Source organism: Oryzias latipes, assembly GCF_053564925.1.
Source record: "Oryzias latipes strain Hd-rR chromosome 1 unlocalized genomic scaffold, Olatipes_Hd-rR_3.1 chr1_Y".
NCBI lineage: Eukaryota > Metazoa > Chordata > Actinopteri > Beloniformes > Adrianichthyidae > Oryzias > Oryzias latipes.
In genome coordinates, this window is record NW_027616335.1 from 6,282,794 (window position 1) to 6,304,598 (window position 21,805).

Genomic DNA, 21,805 nt, shown 5'->3' on the forward strand with positions numbered 1-21,805 from the left:
TAGTGATACCACTATGTCTTTATGTCCACAAAGAACTAAATTATTTTGTTTAAAAGGCTATGTATCTTTTACTGTGCGTGCATGTTTGTCATCGGGGGGCCCCTGAGGGCCACGCTTTTTCTACGACCATAGATGGTTGTGAAACCAAACGCCTCTTTTATAAAGCACACTTGTATGAATGTGAAGTTTAAAATGGCTTTATTCATATTAATGGACAAATGCAGATCCTATGCTTTACACTAAACTGCACTTTTTCAAAAAAAAGGGTAAAAATCCTTGAATCTCCATGGAAACGTGTCCTATAATGGCAAAATTCAGCAGAAATCCCCACTCAGAACATTTTAAGTCACCACAGATGAGATGACCCACAATGAATTCATTCAAAACAAACAGAATTTTCTCAGAATTACATATTTCTTCCAACCAAATGTGCAATATACATATGGCAGTGAGGGAACGTAGTTCCCCAGCCTGTGGCACTGAAGTTTACTAGGGCACTGTGAAGAGGTCTCATCATGTACAGTACATAAGCAACACTGAATATTTTACATACACTTAGATAAAAACAACCCAAAAGGCACAGAAATCCCAGACGCAGTTAATTGTGCTTTAAAGCAGATGAATGAAGTCAGCTGTTTGACCTGCAGCAGTGAGACAGGAATGCAGGAGATCAGAGCGTCAGGAAAGACGCTCCGGATACAAACACACTTTCCCAGCACAAACAATATTTACAGGTTTGTAAGTTGAGGATTTCATTAGATTTACAAAACCTTAAATATTTTGATATATAAATAGTTAAATCTTTAGTTTGCTTTCCAAAAAGAACCTGCAGAAAACTTTTCAAGACTTTCACTTTTCTGAACGTACATTCTGAATTTGTGGCAGTAAGAAGCACCAAGAACAACACTTCTTCTGTATTTATTTGAACCCCTTCAGCCCATATTTTCTAAAATCATTAGACCAACTTACTTTACACTAAAACTAACAGGCAGGTGTCGTCCCCCCCCCCCCCCCCCCCCCCCCCCTTTCAAAACGTCTACAAAATCCCTTAATCAATCCTGGCAGAATTATCCTCTGATTCAATGATCTGTTTACCTTTCCACAGAAGAAGAACTTATCCTTTCAGCTCACATCTTTATTTTGGCATAAAGTTCATTAATCTCTTCCCTGAAGCGGTTCCGCAGCTCAGTCCTTTTAGCCTTCAGCGTTGGAGTCAGCAGGCCGTTTTGGACCGAAAACATTTCGGTGTGCAACGCAATATCTCGAACCTGCAGACAGAAAACAGAAAACATACAACAAGAAAGAAAAAAGGATGCAGACGTGCAGAAGGTGATTATTATCCTCAGCTGCTCTCTTACTGCACCATCAGTACATAAAATGAATTCTGAATTTCCCCCCAAAAAAAGGATTTTTAAAATAAGGTTACATAGCAAACTAAGCTAGTTTTAACAGTTGAATTTCTAGTCATTCATTAAAAGAAAGTGGGAGCAGATGAAAATGTTGCAATTGTGGATGCTGTAAGCTAACATTGAGCTGGCTATTGAAGCAGAACACAGCAGTTACCTGTTCAAAAGACTTGAGTCCTGCTTCTTTGCCCAAAGTAAGAATGTCCTCAAGAATGGCCGCCTTCACATCCTAAAGAGCAGAGAAACGTCAGCGTGCTGCATGCAGAGCTCTACATTCATATCACTGTTTGGAACAGACCTTGTTTTGGCACAAGTCCAAATAAGTTCCTTCAAAGCCTTTCTTCTGGGCCCAAATGGGTAAAAAGTCTGGATCGGGCACCACTATCCCCACCAGACATGCCTTTAAATGAATCATGGAAAAGATACAGATCAAGTCGGCTCAAAGGGGTTTCCAGTGTTTACACAGAAACTGGTTTGGTCTCTTCACCAGGTGTTTGGGATGGAACTCACCTGTAAACTTTCACCGTGAACAAATATTTGGGCCACTGGATCGCTGCGGTTATAAACCGTTTCTATTTTCTCTGGAGCGATGTACTCGCCTTGTGCCAGCTTGAAAATGTGCTTCTTCCTGTCCACGATCTTTAGAGTTCCATTCTGAAACACACACACACACACAGGAGAAGTTCACGTTCAGGTCAGGAAAACATCAAAAACTGGACTTGATGTAAACTGGACTTTTGTTTGCTTACAGGAAGCCATTTCCCAATGTCTCCTGTGTGCAGCCATCCATCCTTGTCGATGGCCTCAGCGGTTCTGTCGGGGTCTTTCAGGTACCCCAGAAAAACATTTGGTCCTTTGACACACACCTGAAGTATATTTACAAACTTATTTTATTTTTTCAAACTTCATTTTAAATACTTAGCAGCAGGTTATTGTATGTTTGCAACATACTCAAAAAGTAATTTTATTGACATATAAATAGAGGACTTATAGTAGTGTTCAGAAGGTTCAAGGTTTTGTGGGAGGTTTTCTCCTTTTTCAAAAGTTACAAAAAGGGTTCTGGTTAAACACAATTTAAATAAAACACAAAACATTTTCAGTAAAACGTTTGTGCTGAAAAACTAGCAAAACAAAAAAAGATCATCCTAAAATGTGCGGAAAACTGGATTAGGGTTTAGTAAATCAATCGATGTAATCAATCACTACTTAGAAAACACGTTATTAATTTATCAAATCCGTGAACCAATATTCTTTCAAAATAATTTTGTGCGTTTCAGACAAAAACAAACAGCTTTAGTGTTAGTTTTAACATGGGACTTTATATTCTTTTAAGCTCAACGTTTGCTCATATTAAATGATCAGTTCTGTGAAAATGTTTTTCATAACTAAACAAAAAAGGTTTGCAAATGGAACATCAACAAATAACATGAACTGTGAACTAGTTAAAGGTAATCATATCAATATTTTTTTGACAGTCAATCCCAGCTTTATTTAGTGACGTTGCTCACCTCTCCCTCACCGTTGGCTGCCAGGTAATTCATTTCAGCCACATCCACCAATTTGATGGCATTGCAAGGTAAAGGAGGCCCGACATGACCTGCAGGCACAATACTCCTCTTACTGTTAGAGTACAGAGCTGACTTTCATATAACTACCGTGGGAAAGCAGTGTTCTCTGAGCATAGGCTATAAAATCAAATGTACATTTAGAGAAGCTATGAATCTCCTACCTGCTGACCAGTCTCCAGGCATTGACATGGAGCACCCAGCTGTGCATTCAGTTTGCCCGTAACCTTCATAAAACTGTTGAAATCCAAAAACAGACTTGGTTACTTAAAAATAATCGCAACCAGCCAGCTGGACAGCCGAGAGCTGGACTCACCTGACAGCCGAGAGCAGCTCTTAAGAAGGTCAGGATGGTGGGGGACACTGGAGCCGCCCCGGTGATCATAAGTCTCACATGACCCCCCAGACTCGCCTGCGGACAGCAAACAACAGAGTTTGTTGTAAATCATCAACATACCGTATTGTTACGGCCATAAGGCGCACTTAACCCTTGTGCTATCTTAGATGACCCCACCCTTACAGTGACGTGTTCTCCCTACCATGACAAAGGTGGATAAAGGTGGAAAGATTTCTTGTTATCCATGGACACCAGTGAGGATCACAAATCATTGAAGAAAAAAGGTTCAGCGCACTGTCTAGTGGGTCTAGATGACCCAACTCCCAATGTTAAAGTGCCTAGGATAGCACAATTACAAGTCCTAAATTTTCTCCAAACTGTAGGGGGCGCCCTAGGAACATGGGAGCAGCTGTAAGAGAATTCAAGATGAATGAATCCATGGTTCACAAGTGGAGGAAGCTGGAAAATGAACTCAGACAGTCAGGATGATGCAGCTGAATTTTCACGGAAAAAAGGCAACTCGAGTGAGGGATGAACGATCAGCTTGGAGAAGCTTTTCTGCAGTCACCATTCAACTGAGGGCGGTAACGTTTACAGAGGAAGCTTATGCTTTCATTTTATGAAAAGCCATCATCTTTGCATCCGGGTGCGGATGACTTCCAGCGGATTACTATGATGAGCTGTTAATCTTCCGCTCATACTGCAGTAAAAAGATCGGTGACAAACACATCCAGCCTAGCTGAATCACCGACATGGACCATACGCACAGCGTGGCACGGCTTTCATTGTTGCGGGAGGGAGCGCCGGGCGAGTTACGCCACAACTTGTGAGTAAATTGTTGAAGCTTGGGCTAACGTGTCTGCTTGCACTGCTTTCAAAGTGCCGAAAAGCTGGCATCATTCACGAGGAGCCGCACAGCAATGAGACGGACTCTGACAATGACGAAATGATTGATGTTTGGCTCCCGCTGCCTGTTTTAAACACACACTAGCATGCATGTTTTACCGATATGTGTTAACGTGCCCGCGCCTTAACACCCAGTGCGTCTTTTGAATGTGCCAAATACGGAAAAATCCCCCATAACTGAGGCCGCGCCCTATGGTCGTGAAAATACGGTAGGTGGTTCTTTTACTGAGGTGCATTTACTTGAATTCTTTTTGAATTGAGGACAACAACAGTTTCCATATTGGTGTTCAAAATATCAGCACATATTGACCCCTTTTGATATTTGACTGAGCACATCTGCCTGTATGGAAGTTTAGTAGAAAAAAAGGCAGCACATCTACACAGACCTTTTAGAGCAGGGGTGTCAAATCCAGGCCTTGAGGGCCGCTGACCTGCTTGTTTTCCTGATCTCCCTGTCCTACCTGCTGCTGATGACCTGAAGCAGTGCAGTATTCCTCAGCGCCTGGATTTGGACACTCGTGTTTTTTGGGAGAAATGTTAGTGTTTACCTGTACTTTTTTGAAGATGAGTTTGTCCCACATGCTGTCTGTTCTAACCACTCCGTTCTTCAGCTCCGACTCTTTCCTTCTGAACGCAAAGTCCAGCATCCATCTCTTCATCGGAGTGTTGGCCTGACTGAAAACCTGTTGGACCAAGAGGAAACTCCAGCTAATTCTGGCTAGACTAGAACAAAACCATTTCCCTGACAAATTACACGTGTAGCTGTTAGAAGAAGCAAAGTAGAAGAAAATAGAAAAATTAGCTGATCAGAATTCACCAACCTTGTCAAACATGCGGTTCAGCAGACGAGGGACCACAGGAAAGACTGTCGGCTGCAGTGTCTTTAGGTCGTCCATCAAGAGTCGGATGTCCCCCTGGAAGTAGCCTATTCTTGCTCCATGGATGAGGACAACACCCTGAGGACACAGATTCTATTCAACTGCTACAAACACGCACAGTGGGACAAACCTCCTTTGACCACAAGAGGGCACTGTTGTTAAAAGAAAACACTACATTCCAAATGCCGTTATTGTGGATCAGATGTTGTCACTGACGGATTAGTTTGTTTCAGTTGTGAGCACTTTCAAACAGTATTTGACTCTTTAGTTTCAAAATATATATAGCATGTGGACTTTAAAAAAAAAACCGAGATGTTCTATTAAATAATTTAACACAGCAACTATATAAAAAAGAGGTTAAGTACAACATTATGGGGTGGAATTCTATAAAGGTGTTTCTTCCTATTCCCTGTCAAGCAATTTATTTGATTACTTGAACTCCATTATTCATTCATTTCATTTTTCTATACCGTTTTTCCCTTTCGGGGTCACGGGGCTGCCGGAGCCTATTCCGGCCACTTGTGGGCGAAGGCAGGGGACACCCTAGACAGGTCACCAGTCTATCGCAGGATAGAATATCTTCAACTACACATCCATTCGCTCTCACACTCACACCTATGGACAATTTAGAGTTGCCAATTAACCTATGAAGCATGTTTTTGGACGGTGGGAGGAAGCCGGAGATCCCGGAGAGAACCCACGCATGTACGGGGAGAACATGCAAACTCCACACAGAAAGGTCCCCCATCGATGTTTTTCACATCCCCCAGCTGGGACTTGAACCAGGGGCCTTCTTGCAGTGAGGTAAGAGCGCTAACCAGTGCGCCACCGTGCAGCCCGTCAAACTCTATTATATATAATTAATCAAATGTGACATGTGAGTACTGTTAGTGCAAGTGTGTTTATTTATGATTAGGATTGTTTTGTTTCCATTGCTTGAAATAAACTAATTCCATTACTTTTTCTGCTGGTACTTTAAATTTTAACCCTTGTGCTATCTTAGATGAACCCACTCTTGCATTGACGTGTTCTCCGTACCATGATAAAGGTGGAAAGATTTCATGTAATCCATGGACACCAGTGAAGATCACAAATCATTGAGGAAAAAAGGTTCAGAGCACTGTCTAGTGGGTCTAGATGACCCAACTCCCAATGTTAAAGTGCCTAGGATAGCACAAGGGTTACAGAGAAAACATCAATTCCAGCTTTACTTAAAAGATGGCACTTTTATTGATTCATCTTTGTTTTGAACACAGACCTCTTTGGCAGATTGCTAAGCAAAAGTTTAGGAGGAAATTGTTGACATTCAGGGTGTGGGCTTAAATAGAATACAGTTACTGTTACTGGCAAATACAAAGCTTGGCTTGTTTAGACAACGCTGGAGTGCTTCTGTAGAAAATGCTGTGCAATGAAAGAAGCCCACAACATACCTGCACAACCCTTTCAAACATGTGGGCGAGGGGGAGGAAGGATATGTGAATGTCACGGAAGCTCAGCATGCAGTGTACCTGCAGAGGACACACAAAACAAACCATGCAAGTGTGCAAATCAAACACACGTCAGATACTGTACCTCCACCACCCTCTCAAACATGTGGGCCAGAGGGAGGAAGGAGATGAGCACATCTTTTGGACCGGCCTTTAGCGTGACCTGAGCATCGTCAAACACGAAAGAATGGATGACAGAGTACAGCGCGGGACAGGAAGAGCGGCAGAGAGGGTTATATGTTTAAACAGTCAGCTACAAAGAAAAAATAGGGATAAAGATGGATGCCTGAAAAAGTTAACTTAAAGGCTACATTCACACCGGGCATGTGATGCGTGTTCAAGAACATGCTAAATGTGCATTCTTAAACACGCATATGTAGTCTGTGGTGTTCACACTGGACAAGCAGGGAGTGGCTTCTTGTTTGTATTTTTCTACTGTTCACTAGCGCTTGTCCGCCACCTAAAGTTGGAAGGGGCTTGGAGCAAAATGTCAAAGCGGTGCAAATCTCATGAATCTTGCTCCAGGTTTTTTCTTCCATGGTTCTATTTCGATAAATGAAGGATTTGGTACAGCTGTGATGGTTTGGGTTTTTCTGATCACCGTGGTTGTGGCCGAGTCCCCCGGCGGGCGCGTTGCAAATAAAAACAATGGAAATTAATAATTACAACCAGTGTGTCAGCTCTCTGCGTGTGTAGGAGGTAGGAGGAGTGAGAGTGAGTGAGAGCGCACAGTGCAAGTGCGTTTATGTTTGATACACAAAGTGAAGGAGAACATTAATAAAAGAAGGTTTCCCCCAGAAGAAGGGTGATTGATTCTTTATTATTTTACTTTATTACTGTATTGTTATTATTGTTATTATTTATTATATCATTGTGTGAATGTGTGTGTGCGTAGTTGAATGGGACTGTGACTGTAAAGTGCTTTGGGCCTTCGAAAGAAGGTAGAAAGCGCTATATAACTATACGCCATTTACCATTTATTGACCCACTCTGAAGTAGAGCCGTAACGGTGTGGGATTTTTGATCACCGCGGTGATGGAGCAGCAAGCTACACCCCCGTGTCGTGCACTCAAGAACGCATGCAGCTTGTAGTGGAAAAACAATGGAAATTAATAATTACAACGCAGTATATTTAATAACAAAAAAACAACTAACTAACTAATTAGATAACTATACAGATAAACATTAACAACCTTTTTAAAAGTGCAAAATAGAGCAAAAAGTGAACAAGTGCCGCTTAAATGAGTCGTGCTGCTGCTGTTTTTATTTGTCGGTCTTCATGTTGTGTGAAAGGAACACCAACATGTTAACCTTGTCAGCTTTCAGCGAGGACCTCAACGGGGTGACGATATTTCCAGCCGCACTAAACACGCTCCGATGGAGTGCTCGTAGCGCACACACACAAATATTTCCTTGCCACTTTGGACAGAAGAGGGAATTGAGCCTGATCATCCCTCCACCAGGCAAGCGGATCAGAGTGCAGATCGAGGGCTTCCTCCTGCAAATATCTGCAAATATCAGACTTCAGTGTCTGCACGGATTCTTTTTGGACTGTTTTAGTTACACTATTGTCTTGTGCATTAAATTTAACATTATCTGTAAACATTACAAATACTGAAACATGACAAGCAGTTAATTAAAAATCATACACACACAAATAAATCCCCCAAAGTGTTTAATGGACTGTCCCTCCCTTGCGCAGGAGGATGCTGGCTTTTTCCGCCAGAAGCCCTTGAAGTTTGAAAAAAGAACTTGCGGGAAAAGTAAATTATTAGCAAAGATGAATGTTTTTTTATAGTTCAAATCACACACCATATGCAGTTCTGTAACTTTAAAAAATAAAAAAAATAAAAAATGAGGGGAGTCATCACCGCGGTGATATAAAAAGAATGATAAAAAAAACGCCTAGAAAAAAGTTAACCAGTTTGAAAGACTAAGTGAGTGAAAGAGCTAAATCATATCCCTAGGATTTGGTGTGATATAATTCTGCCCAGACACAAACCACAATTATTAATGTCTCCTTCATGGCCTATTTTTAAACCATTAGTACCTCCGTGAATTAAATAGGATGCAATCCATACGTCACTACCAAATCCAAGTCCTTGATTAGCAAAAGTTTGACCTGGTTTACCTTTTTACGTTTGTTTTGTACGTAGAGCCTGAAAACAGTCTTAAAAACATGCGTAGCTATGCGTGAACACGAGAGTTTGAGTGCAGAAGCCCGAAACACACCTTTACCCTCGTTTACATAGACTTTTCAATGAAAGTGGTCACTTGAACGCGCGTTTCCAAAGGCGATGTGAACGTAGCTTTAGGTTTAGTAAATCAATTCCATCATCTTAATGTATAATGCTCAGACAGAGAAGGCCAAAAACACTATTGTGAAATCTATTAATGACTGAAAAAGAAGTCAAATAGTTTCATGAATAGCTGGTGAAGAACGGTGAGTCTTAAGGGAGAGTTTACCTGTGTAATTCTAATGAAGGCTGCAGTGTTGGAGATGATATTTTGATGCGTCAGCATCGCACCCTTGGGGTCTCCTAAATGATAAAAAAAAAAAAAAACGATAAAAACAATAGAACAAAGTAGAATGCAACATTTTTTTGTATTTTCTTTAGATACCTGTGGTGCCAGATGTGAAGCAGACGATAGCTAGGTCATTTGTTTTGGGAAGCTGCATTTACCATAAAGTTAGGTTCTAATTGCTGTTGCATGGAAGAGGAAAAATTCATTTTTGCTTATCTGGAATTCACCAAGTTGTTACTTACCACAGGTTTCTGTGGGTTAGCCTTCCCAATGGCCTGAAAAACATCCAGTTTGCAGTAAATGTGAGAAAAATAAATTATAAACCTTACAAACTCACAAAATATGAAAAGGACTAACATGTGTATAAACTGATTTTATTGATATTTATTAAACTAGATTTCCTTTTTCAGTTTTTTACCTCAAACTGCTTCAAACTAATAATGGCGACGCCGTTCTCCTGCCCCCTTGTCTCCAACTCACTGTCGAAAGCCTCCATGAGAACAATGGTCTTTACTGTTTTTCCTTCTCCTTTGACACAATCCAGAATCATCCGAGCCTTTTCAGGGACGTCACAGATCACTGTGGAGATGGCCGCTGAGGGACACAAGTCATTCAATTAACTATTTATCGCCCTTCTGGGTGACACATCTGGTGTTGGAGCTTCGTCTGGCAAACCTCTGTCGAGGATGTAACCAATGGACTCTGTGCCCAGGGTGTCGTACAATGGTACGGCCACCAAGGAGTATGTGTAGCATGCCAGTTCTGAAATGGTCCACTGCAGGAAAAAGATAGCAAATATGACACATTTAAAGGTTGTTGTAGAAATAAAACAATATTAGTATGTGAAAAACATGTCTTTACTGTCCCATCCAAACAAATATTCCTTATAAAACACACCACAGCCTGAACAAAATTCTGTCTTCCAATTTTAGCATGTCATTGAACCACATATATGTAAAATATTGCAGGGTTTCAAGTGATACATGCACATTTAATCGAGCAAAAAAGCATCTGGATGTCTGACAGACATATGAGTGGAAAAAGGATCTCTATACGCAGCATTTGACAAAAGTCAGGAAATCTTATGGTGAACCCCGAAGTGCAAATCACATAACACAAAAACATATTAAAGATCACAATAAAAATGAAAAAAGCAAAAAAAGTAATACAGTTTTTTTTACAAGAAATTAAATTTCTATAACCACAGGTAAAAAAAACATTTCAGTAAACAAACGTAATTCCCAAAAGGAAAGTATTTTGGGGGTGTCGCTGATTGGGTAATGACATTTGAGTTTTTGAGAAGAGAGAAAGCAAAAGGATGAATTGTGGTAAAGCACTCATTGAGCAATGACTGAACTTTTGCAGTGGCTGTGGCCAGACGACTGAAGAAAAATCGTCTGTCAGAAGAAATCGCTGTTTCAAATTGGTTTGGGAGAGGTTTGAGACAATTGCAACTGTCATAACAAAAAGATTACTCAATATTTGTTTCAATCTCTGTCGAGAACTTTAGGAGTCTCTGCAACTGTTCTGAGATATTTAGAAAATTACATTGACAGTCTGCAGTCAACAGCTGCTATTCTTTTACCCTGCCTTTAAGTACAAGGATGCCATGCAAGTGAACAGGGGTGAAGAGATGAGCATCACCTCTGGTCTGTTCTGGGAAAAGATGCCAATGAACTTGTCTCCTGTGTTAGAGTGTCCTCTGTGTAGGAGAGCAGAGCCAATGGTCTCAGCTCTGTCCATAACCTGAGTGGAAACAGCACAGAATTACACTGGTTAAAATCAGACTGTTGATTCATCTTAGCTTCAGGTAAGTCTGCGATCAGTCTGAAGCTACATACAAACCGGGTGTTTGATGTGCCTTCAAGAACGTTCAAAGAGCTTTCTTGAACGCACATATAGTCTATGGTGACAAGCTTTTTTTTGTTTTTCTACTCTAGCGCATGTCTGCCTCCTACAGATGGAAAAGGGTTGATGTGAAATGTCGAAGCGGTGCAAATCTCATGAACCTTGCTCTAGGGTTTTTTCTGTCACAGCTCTATTCTGCTATATGACAGATTGGTGTCTGATAATTCTAGACGGGTACAAACTGTAATTATTCATTTCTCCTTCGCTATTAATTTTGAAACGGTTAGCACTTACATGAATTAAAACGGACGCTATCCATGCGTCACTACCAAACCCGAGTCTCTGATTAGTCAAAGTTTGACCTGGTTTAACTGGCAATGCACGTTCAATGGACACCTGTTTTGTACGTAGACCCATCAAACGGTCAGACAGACTTAGTAGCCATGCATGAACGCGAGAGTTATATAGACTTTTTATTGCAAGTGGTCGCTTGAACGTGTGTTTCCAATCGAATCTTACCTCCTGATAGGACTGCCACTCATACGGCTGGTTTGGTTTCCTTGATCCGAGACACGGTCCATTATCTGCAGGAAAATAACCCCTGTTCTTATCTCTACTCAGTTTGTAGGGATGTGTTTCATTTAGTTGATGCACTGAATCCTCTTACTCGACACTTTGAGGCCTCGCTGGAACACTTCATATAGTGTGCGTGCATCACTGTAGTAGTGTGTCATGTAGTCGTCGTTGTTGTCGTTCAGCACTGATCTTCGAGCATATTCTCCACCCTAGATTATGCAGAAAAAAGCAGCTGATTTAACACAACTTTGTCTTTCAGTGGCCTTAAAATAAATATTTTGTTCAAATAAAGAATACTGTCCTATCACATTTAAGTTTAGAGGTAACGTTAAACAATCCTCGCTGTCGTTTTGGAATAAGCTGGGATATCTGAAATTCTTATCTGAAAATCTGCTTTGATAAAGTTCATGAAGCTTCAATAATATTTTTGCCGGATGAGCTCAAGTGGATAGTTTCCATTAGTATTCTAGTCTCACATAAAGTTTCATTTCAGGCCAATTTATCCGGCTACAAGTGAGAGCAGAGAAAAGACCAGAACCCAAGTCAGCAAATAAATCAAATCGGCCACTTACTGGGATTTCCACTGACTGCAGTCCGAGATCACAGGGAGGTTTGAGGGCTTTGGGTCGGGTGGCAAACCAGTAGGTGGTGATGGCGGCAAAGGCACCTATACCCATGAGCGCGTTTGTGGGGAAGCCTCGAACATACTGCCGAACGTCCTCCAGCTCGGGAATCCGCAGCTGTCTCAGGACTTCCTGAGCCTGCATGACTGCACTGACTGTCCAGGGGGAAAGAAAGACAGAAAGGAGAGGGTCTGACAGATGCATTTCAGCTCCACCACAACTCACAAGATTCATTTGAAACAATAATCCCGTTTTCCCCGAAGCAAATACCTTTGTGTTTATTTTTTTAAGGCTTTTTCCATGAACTGGTTTGTTAGTAGATGGCATTATTTAAGGTCACTAAAGTGTTTCAGCGTTACTTTTGTCCGTTTTGACCTTCATGGCGATCTGGAGTTTACTCCTTTTTACTATCAGTTGCCAAGTCCACCCCTTTAAAACTCTGCACTTTGTCAAGTTAGAGGTTAGTAGTTCTGAAAAGGAAATTCCACTTCAGATGATTGGCATAAAGAAAGATAACCTTTGACTTAGTTAGCTAACTCAAGTCAAAAATTGCTAAAGTAATTTAAAAAAACGTCTAATCAAATGAGAAAACCACTAATAAAGATCAAATTTTGACACTTTCTTATTTTACCTCGTAATCTTTTTTAAAGTAAAAATGTGGTTTGTAAGAGACTTAGTTGTGTCAGGTAAACAACTCAAAATAATGACACTTACACTGCCATGCCCAAAGGTTCCTAAAACATGATTGTTTTATACTTCATAACTCAGCACTGGAGCAAAGTATTTCACTCTGTTGTGGTGACATTTGTTCAAAGTACTTTACCACCTGAATCTTTTTTATGCAACTTTGTAAAAATGGGCAGTGCTTTCTGATAGTTTGTTTGCCCTTTAATACAGTTTATCAAGCTTCTGCTTTAAGGTACATGCACATCAGTCAATCAGGTGCATTTTACTATGAGTTCCTGGCTAAATGTATCTGGTTATTTCCAATGGAAGCAGCAGCAGCAGCACTCGTGATTTCAGCTTTTTATCTTGCTCTGTTTTTGTTAAACAAGCCGTCGTGTGTCATGTGTTGTGGTTCCTCTCCTTTTGTTTATCAAATTTAAAGCCCCGATTAAGACCAAAGTCACAAGTAAGGACCATGTCTCGGCTCACATTTTCTAATCCCAAACCTCAGTGTTGACACCACAAACAGATGTTGGACCTCTGGCTTCTGGAATGAAAAAAATGTCCTCAGCTTTTGGATTTTTTGGAGATGAGCTCACTGGGGGCTCAGAAGCCTTACTCTATAAAGACTTGGACATATGGTGCTGCGTTTATAAAATGTTGAATTTGCAGTCAGATAAGTCCCTTTTAGAGGAGCGATTGAAATTACAAACAAAAAATAAATGATCGGAGCCACAAGCAAAAACTAAAATAAGGCCAAATGTGTTAAATGAGTTAGTATATTATCATATCTGGGAACTCAGATCGACCCATCTGACCTCTAAATTGAAGATAAATGACATGAACATCCACCATGGAGGTAACAATTGACTTCTCACCTACTTCTATTATTAACATCAACCTCATGACAAATTGGGGCAGTGCCAGCTTGGATATAGTAGTATGGAAAAGATGTCAAAACAAACTAAAAATAAAGTGTAAGCAGACCATGCTGAACATGGTTTTGTTGTAAATCTATGTGACTGAAACCACAAACTGCTGTTATTCACTCTGCGTTCTCTATGAGAGAACAAGAAAACATGTCCGTTGTGAAGGGAAAGAAGGAAATAAACAAAAACAGGCTAAACAAATGTGTGCCTCAGTTCAGCAGCTGCTACTAGAACCCAGCAAGTAAGCACATCATGTCCAGATCTGTTTCAGATGCAGCTAAACCGTTTTTACAGAAGCTCAGAGTTGATCATGAAGGCAGATTCTATCGCTTGGCATCAGTACTTACAGTACAAGGAAAGTCCTGACCACTCGCAGCCAGAAGATACGCTTTTCTGAAAGGCTCGTCAGAGCGGCAGTTGCTATTAGAAGGACACACACTGACCTCTAATAGACCTCTGAAGTTCTCACAACTATGAATAGCAGAGACACGCCCCTTTCCAGACAGAAACACAGACGCACGAGACGCTGCTGTCCGCTGGCCACACAGCACAAGGGCACCGCGCAGGTTAATCAAAAGCCACAAAGACTTTGCTTTCCTTTTGCTTGTATTGTTCATTTACATCCAGTGTAGGAGAAGATTTCTGCCTCCCTGAGCACAGCTACGTCTCCATGTATACGCTGAAGCATTCGTGGCCATAAATGTTGAACACTTCCGTCACCGACTGTCTGATCGCTCATTACAGAGACAGTTTTTGCAGTTGCAGTGCTGCTCGACATCAAGTTAGACACCGTTTACAAAACGTGTACACAACCTGATTTATCCTCTGACCTGCTTTTTCTAACACCCACCACATGGATGAGAGAATAATTAGATGCTTAGGTAGGCTGCATGCATAGAGCACTATGGCAGCAATAGTTTTATCACTTCCAAAAAATGCATGCATTTTAGGGATGTACAATAATAGAAACACTATTCTGATATTGGCAGATAGCTGCAATATAATTGGCAAAAATGATCGTTTCTACATATTTTAGATGTAAATGTAAACAAAAATGTAAAGATTAGGTTTCCATCTACTCTACAGGTTACTTAAGAATGTTACCAACATTTAATTCAATCGTTCGGATATATTCTTTTTTTTAGTAATTATTTGGTGTAATTTTCTGTAAGTTATAGATATAAACGAAACAAGAAAACAACTTTAAACAAGTGTTTAGATAGCTAATAAGACACAGTGTGCTGAGAGAAACTTTATGAAAAATCCCCTTTAATGACAGGTTCTTCATTATTACTGACTAAAACTGCATTTTCAAACTGGTTTTCAGCTAGACTGTAATTCTGATATCATCAAAACTTAGCATTCATTGTGTGTTTTTTAAATAGTATCCTGTATTGTCACACAGTCAGAATTATAAAGGAAAAACACCAGATATTCACTTTTATCTCTCCAATAGTGATAAGTTCTGAGATTACATGTTTAAGACACAAATGCACAGTATCTTAAGTGTAGTTCAATAGATTTTCTGTTTTTCAACTGTTTTGTATCAGAATAGTGTTTTTTATAGATAATGTAATGTAGAACAATTCTGGAAAATAAAATAGTCTCAACTAAAATGGGATATTTGGAATAAACAACAAGGACATTTATGATTTTTTCCAATAGGTAAAAAAGGCTTTTTTTTAAAAAAAATGTTCCCATTTATGGAGATAAAGAACACATTTTAAATTTAACTTCAAACTTAAGAAAGAAGGGGAAAACCTCTAACACAAGCACAAATATGCATTAACTTTACCAACTTTACAAAAAACTACAACCTTATTGTCCATCTTTTCCAAAGACAAATATGTAATCAATAAAATGTATGCATAATTTTCTTTTTCCCATCTTAACTTAACAGGCAGATAAAGCAGCTGAAATGGTAAAGGACAGTACAAACACACTCCCCTCTGTGTCAGGTGGGCAGTAGTAGAACATGCCGGCTGTCACGGTTGACTACTAAAAGGTAAAAGGTACTCCTGGTACTCCCGCAGCCCCCGCCCACCCCCATTACTTCTGTTCTCCATACTAGGCCTGGGAGGTTGGGAAGCCAATTGGAGAGCAGGTTTAGCAGTCACCCCACACCCGAGCACGCCAACACAAGACGGCGGGAGGAGGAGGAGGAGGGAGGTGGGCAGGGCAGCAGGGTCATTTGACACATAGCACAACATGAAGACAAGCTAGCTAAGTCAAATCGAAGCCCCGCTGTTCATTAACCGATCGACCCAAAACCCCCAGCAAAGGAGTCCCACTTCTAAAGTACAGAGAGGGCGCCGTCCCGCTGTTTCTCTGAAGTTAAGGGATATCTGTGTGAAAGTGAGCAGCAGGTCCACCTCAATGTCAAACATAACCGCCAAGTGTTTATTCTGATTGTTTGGACCTTATCAACTGGTTATGAACACACAGAGCATTCACACAGCAGAAATCAAATCATATTTGACTCAAATGGTACAGCAGATGGGACAGAAATGATTTACATTTTGTTCCCTTACACAAATCATTTTAAAACACAGTTGTGCTAGTTGGTCCCTAAAAGGACTTTTACTGATTGACCTCAACTCCAACAATATAGGATGATTCGTTTTTATGATCTTGCTTCACAAAGCATCTTTGACCTCAGCTGTGAGTCATGTTTAACTGGTAGAGGTTTATGAGTGGATTATTTAGGAATTCACAAATTTCCTCCCTTTTGCTCTTAAAACTTGGAACTTGAAGTGGTTCCCACTTAAATCTAATGCACTTCTTAAATCACATAAATGATTATTATAGATTCACCTTTGAATAAAGGTAAATAAAAGACATGTTTTAATCTGAATTCTGTTTGTGTTCAGCTTTTTATATTCTGGGGTGTGATTTCAAAATCTTCACACTGCAATGAGAGTTTTTTAAAAGTCATAGATAAATAGGAACAGCTACAGGGGTTTAGGTTTACCTGCACCCCCTTAAGAAGTACGATTCCTACAGTATATAAGTGAAACTCCAACACTCACTTTTAGCTCGCTCAGACAAGGAACTGACACGCCGCAACAAGTGGCGGGAGGAGCTTGTGCGACTCCAGTAACGTCTTTTCAGGGTTCTGCGAGTCTTCACCGGACTCAGAGCCGCGGCGTCGGTAAACCGAGGCGGACTTTTGACAAGCTAACCAGCAGGAAGACAAAAAAGCCCCGACCCTCTGATTGGAAGAACCCCCCCCTCCCGTCACGTAGGCAGACAGCAGAGAAATATATAGTTGGAGCGGGGGGGTTGGGGGTTGGAGTGGGACAAAGGTCACACACCTGTCAGGTGAAACTGGCACAGGAGTAGAGTGGACAGCAGCTCGGCCCTATGAGCCTTGCTTCAGACCACAGAAGGCTTTTGATGTATTGATCTGGAGAAACATGCTCATTTAAATAAATTCATTATTTATACTTATTAAGCTATGAAGCATTAGATTACTCAACATCCACTGCAAGAAAAAAAAAGAGCTCTAAAGGCTTTTGTTTTGCAACTCAACTTTTACAGTTAGACTAGGCACACAGAGGAGTAGCACTTTAACTGGATGAACAGAAAAGGTATTCGTTCTGTCACTCTGCTAAACGTTGAGCAGCTGACATGGCGTGGCACAAAACCAGGCCTGAACACTTAAATGAAGCTAAAATCACATTTGTTTTTGAACAAAATCCTTAAAAAAAGGACACACCCAGCTCTTTCGTTAAAAAGTTGGATCATTTTTAATCTATTTGTTCAAAAGCACACCCCTGATTTCTGTTTTGTGCTCCCACTCAATTCTTTTAAATAAAAATAATTCCACTCAGTGAAGGATGTAACTAGAAAGGCTTTTAGAGCGAGAAAGGACTTCCTTTGAGAAATCCAATTCCTGCTTTAGAGTTTGCACGTCGATGCTTTATGTTGTGTAAACTTCTGATTTTTCTGCCTTCTAGCAAACCCAAAACACAAGTCACCTGATGCTGGGACTCTCAAATGACGAGCGTAGTGACGGCAGTCAATCCACACTCACTGGTGCCTCTGTGCTCCTACCGCGAGCGTATAATCGCATATTTGCAGCCACTTTCAAGTCAGTCATGTGCGACTGCAGCTGCGCAGATCGGTCGGAACAGCAGCGGAAAGAGTACTTCCTTAAACCTGCGTTCCAAAGTTCTGAGTAAGGGGGGTTTGTAAGACAATGTGCCCAGCATGGGGTGCATCTCTGGTCTACTGTCTACCTAGTGAGGGTGCTAAACAGAACTGTCAGACACAATGGAGAGTTGGCAAGATCAAGTGAGGGGTTTTGAAAGTTGATCAAAACATCTGAGAAAAGGTGAATCACTTCTGGCTCCTAAAAGGCTAACGGGTGTATTTGTATCTCTACTCTGAGAGAAACATTTCTACTCTCTTTAATATCCAAAGCATATGGTGTAAACAAAAGGAACAACAGGTAATATAGAACTAACAATTTGTACAATTATCTTAAGTTTCAGAAAAGTGGTCATCCTTTTCCTTCTAGAGCCATGAACCTGAGCAATTCCTTTATGAAAGGAGCCTACAGGGAGTGACAATGAAATGAATTTAGATTCAGATTAAACAGCCATTTAAAATAAATGTGTTCACCTTTTCTGAGTTTAAAATACAGAAAAACTTTGAAACTACTTATTTGGTCCACATATTCAATATACTTTATCTATTAGTGTTTTTCTTTAAATATTTGTTTTTGTTGTATTTTATTTTCATAACTTATATTAGTGCCTCAAAATACTTGAGATATTTATTTATTTAGTCATATCAACAAGTACTAGTTTAATTTTCTTTATATATATTCTCCATCATCAAAAAAATTGCCAAAATAACTTGTTCACAACTCCATTTTCATTAGTGAGTCTTTAATGAGAAACACGCAAGTATTCATTTGTATAACTACACTTTTGTTAAAGTCTAGTATTATAAATGTACATATATTGATGATTAATCATTATACAATAATTAGTTATTATTGTAATGAATCATTTAAATTATGCAATAATATTAATGATTGATTGACATTTAAAGAATGACCTGTTTAATGGGGATTACAGGACTAGCAGCAGTTTGTGAATATAAGCCTCTACCTGGTTTGGACATTCACAGCTGCATGTTCTGTGCAGACAGCTCGGTGTCCTGCAATACCCCTGATCTGAAATTTCTGCTGGTTGCCTAGCAACACCAGCTTACAACATTATAGGATGAAAACAGCAATGTGGTCCACTCTGTGTTCAGACACGTTTGTTTTGACTATTTCACCCCCCCCCCCCCCCCCCCCCCCCATCAAAAAAAACAAAACAAAAACACATTTGTCGAATATTTCTCATATGCAAAATCTGTTGATATCACGACAATGTCGTAGCCTACTTTTTTTTCAGTAAATGCGTCACGATCATTTTCAAAAAACAAATGACATGGATGCAGTCTCCACTACACACACGCACGTGAGGGAGCGCGCGCGCACACAAATCCACAAGCGGTTATGAACAAAGTGGCGGGATGCCACCACATGAACAATAAGATAATAGCTGCACTGTTCCTCTGACACTCCCCGTTTTCTTCATTAAAAAGCCTACAAAACAACACTCGTAAGCAGCACGCGCGCACGTACATACTTCAATACTGACAATGAGATTGAAGAAGCAAATAAGTTTCACCAGAAACGTAACACATGGACACTGGATACGTATGTAATCATCTATGGAACTACGTGTCTATGTCTGCGCTCGTGAGCAGCCTCGTTCACTCCGTCTGCTGAGCTAGCTTGATGAAAGACTCCCACGCAACATTCTCGCATGAAACCAACCACTGTCGCCACAGACAGACGCTGTGTGACGAGAACATCACGAAATGAACGGAAATGATGATGAGCCGCTAAGAAAAACTGGCTTCGCTTCTCTGTCTGTGCTATGTGTGGAGCGCGAACAAAAGCAGCTGTTCTTTTATTTTACAGGTTCGAACCCGGCTGCTGTTTTCTGCTAAACCACACGCACACGCACAAACTGCAACAGCACTCATGTACCCCGGCGAATGTTAGCTTTTAGGTGGATAATGTTGTACTACTGACCTGTGGACAGCGGCACACTTTATCGAGATTCTCGAGACGGAACAGGAGCGGCAAGGTTGCCAGATCTGATTGATGATTTCCAGCCCAAGCAAAACAGTGAAACCCGATAGCTTGCTGACCAAAGACAGAAACACATGATTTGTCACTTCAAAACAAAAAGACACTCAGGGTAGAATCAGTCAAATAGATTTTTTTGTTAGAAATTATCTGCGTAATAAAGGATATTTTGACAACTATAAAAGCTTATCCTATTAACCAATGACTACAAAATAATTGTTTGTTTAATTTTATTTTTTAACAAATAAACAAAAAAAATGTAAAATGTTATTTCAAAACATTTTCGGACAACTCTGAAAAACAGCTTTTTCTTATAAAAAACAGCGATACGTTTTCAAAAACTTCACAGGAAAACCAATTGGGGCAAAATTCTCCCGATCTGGCAACATCTGCCACAGGACTTGTCTGTTCTGTGTTGCTGGTGAGGCTGTCAACCAATAAGAGACGAGTTTATATGCTGCGCCAACTACTTTTTGAAAAGACGTCGTTCATTGGCTCAAGTGTAGTGCAGTTGTCGTACATGTGTTGTTTCTGTACACAGCAGCATCTGTCCAAAGCGTTTCTAGCAGTTGACTAAACTTCTCATAATAAACCTCACAGTAAGCCCATGTGATTCTCATAAAACGTTGCAATGCATTATCGTGAATTCGCCTCGGAGAAAATGTAACATTGACTTTGATAGTGCTGATAGTAATAATAATAAAAACACATTTGTTGCAACTAATATCCCTCTCAGGAAACACTTTGGCAAGTAATTCAAATTCTGGACCTTTTCTTTAGAAGTTTATGTTATTTGGCTTTAATTCTAAATTTCACCTAAGGAAAATGTAGTCTATGTAAGTGTAGAAGTGGTCTCCGTCTATGGCACTAACAGTTTAGGCCCTTTTTTTACACAATCTATTTATCATAAACTGAAAATGTTCCAACTCGGTTCTCCTAAGTACTTCTTCAAACTTATCTAGTTTGAAGAAGTACGGTACTTAGTCTACTTTCTGAAACACTTACATGTCAATAACAAACCTTCCATGCCTATACTCATGTCAATTTAGATCAATCGCATTATTTAGCATGTTTCCTCAATATTTGTTTAACAAAAAGATATATATAATTATTAGTTAAAAACAATAAATAGTCACAAGACACATTATATTAAAGGTATTTAATGTTTTGTTTTGAGCTCCCTATAAAGCAAAGTGTCTTTGAGCTGGTAGTTCCAATAGTTTCTTAAAACAGAAATTCTGAACTTTCTGAACTATGGAGTCCTATACATGAGGTCATATTTATATATTGAATTAAATATTTATTTATTTAATTATGAACAGTATAGGACTCCATACTGAACAGCCAGCATGAGGAAATGTTTAACTTGTGCTGTTCCCAAAATGTACCACAAGAGGGCACACTTGTGCGCCTAATTTAGAAGACAGCAGTTCTGTGCTAAAACTTTTGACTTTCTAATTAAGAAAGTAATCATCACATGTTATAGTTAAAAAATGTACCTTATATATTTTTAAAAGGGATGCTTATTCAGTTTTTAAATAAAGATATTTCACAAAGTAAATCTTAATTTTCTGGAAAAAAAATAACATCTAGATCAATACATTTATTTCAAAATGTATTTATGTGACGTTCCTGCATGATTAGACGTCTGCGATAATACATAGATGATCAGCAATATTGATGTTTTCAGCTCAATACATATTTTTTTCAATAAACGTAACTTGTTCTGGTGGTAAAACTTTCGCGCGCTTATTTCCATTACGGGGCCGTTTTCTCTGAACCTTGCAGTCTGAGCTCAGTGGGGACCGTGTGAACTGCCACAGTTCAGGCTGAGGGGGGCGCACCGACCCAAAGGATTGTCGGTCTCTTCAGCGGAGGTCACCACGGGTCAGAGCGCAGTG

General features: G+C 40.1%; 1 protein-coding gene across 11 annotated transcripts; it reads right to left on the bottom strand.

The window, feature by feature from the left end:
• Positions 1–181: 181 nt before the first annotated feature.
• LOC144990307 (long-chain-fatty-acid--CoA ligase 1-like) lies at positions 182–19,986 on the bottom strand. Of its 11 annotated transcripts, none has more exons than XM_078943470.1 (22): positions 19,848–19,986; positions 12,102–12,307; positions 11,621–11,738; positions 11,473–11,537; positions 10,750–10,851; positions 9,781–9,880; positions 9,524–9,699; positions 9,348–9,380; positions 9,202–9,253; positions 9,046–9,119; positions 6,523–6,600; positions 5,036–5,170; positions 4,763–4,897; positions 3,288–3,383; positions 3,136–3,208; positions 2,915–3,003; positions 2,156–2,272; positions 1,917–2,060; positions 1,705–1,806; positions 1,564–1,635; positions 1,096–1,268; positions 182–641 (listed from the first exon to the last, which is right to left on the bottom strand). In XM_078943470.1, the coding sequence occupies exons 2-21, from the start codon at positions 12,294–12,296 to the stop codon at positions 1,128–1,130; spliced, it is 2,097 nt and encodes a 698-aa protein (XP_078799596.1). In that variant the 5' UTR covers positions 12,297–12,307; positions 19,848–19,986; the 3' UTR covers positions 182–641; positions 1,096–1,127. The 11 variants fall into 11 exon arrangements, with proteins under 11 accessions (XP_078799596.1, XP_078799590.1, XP_078799591.1 ...); XM_078943464.1 differs by lacking the exon at positions 19,848–19,986 and adding an exon at positions 19,438–19,468; XM_078943465.1 differs by lacking the exons at positions 6,523–6,600; positions 19,848–19,986 and adding exons at positions 6,665–6,742; positions 19,438–19,468.
• Positions 19,987–21,805: the final 1,819 nt, after the last annotated feature.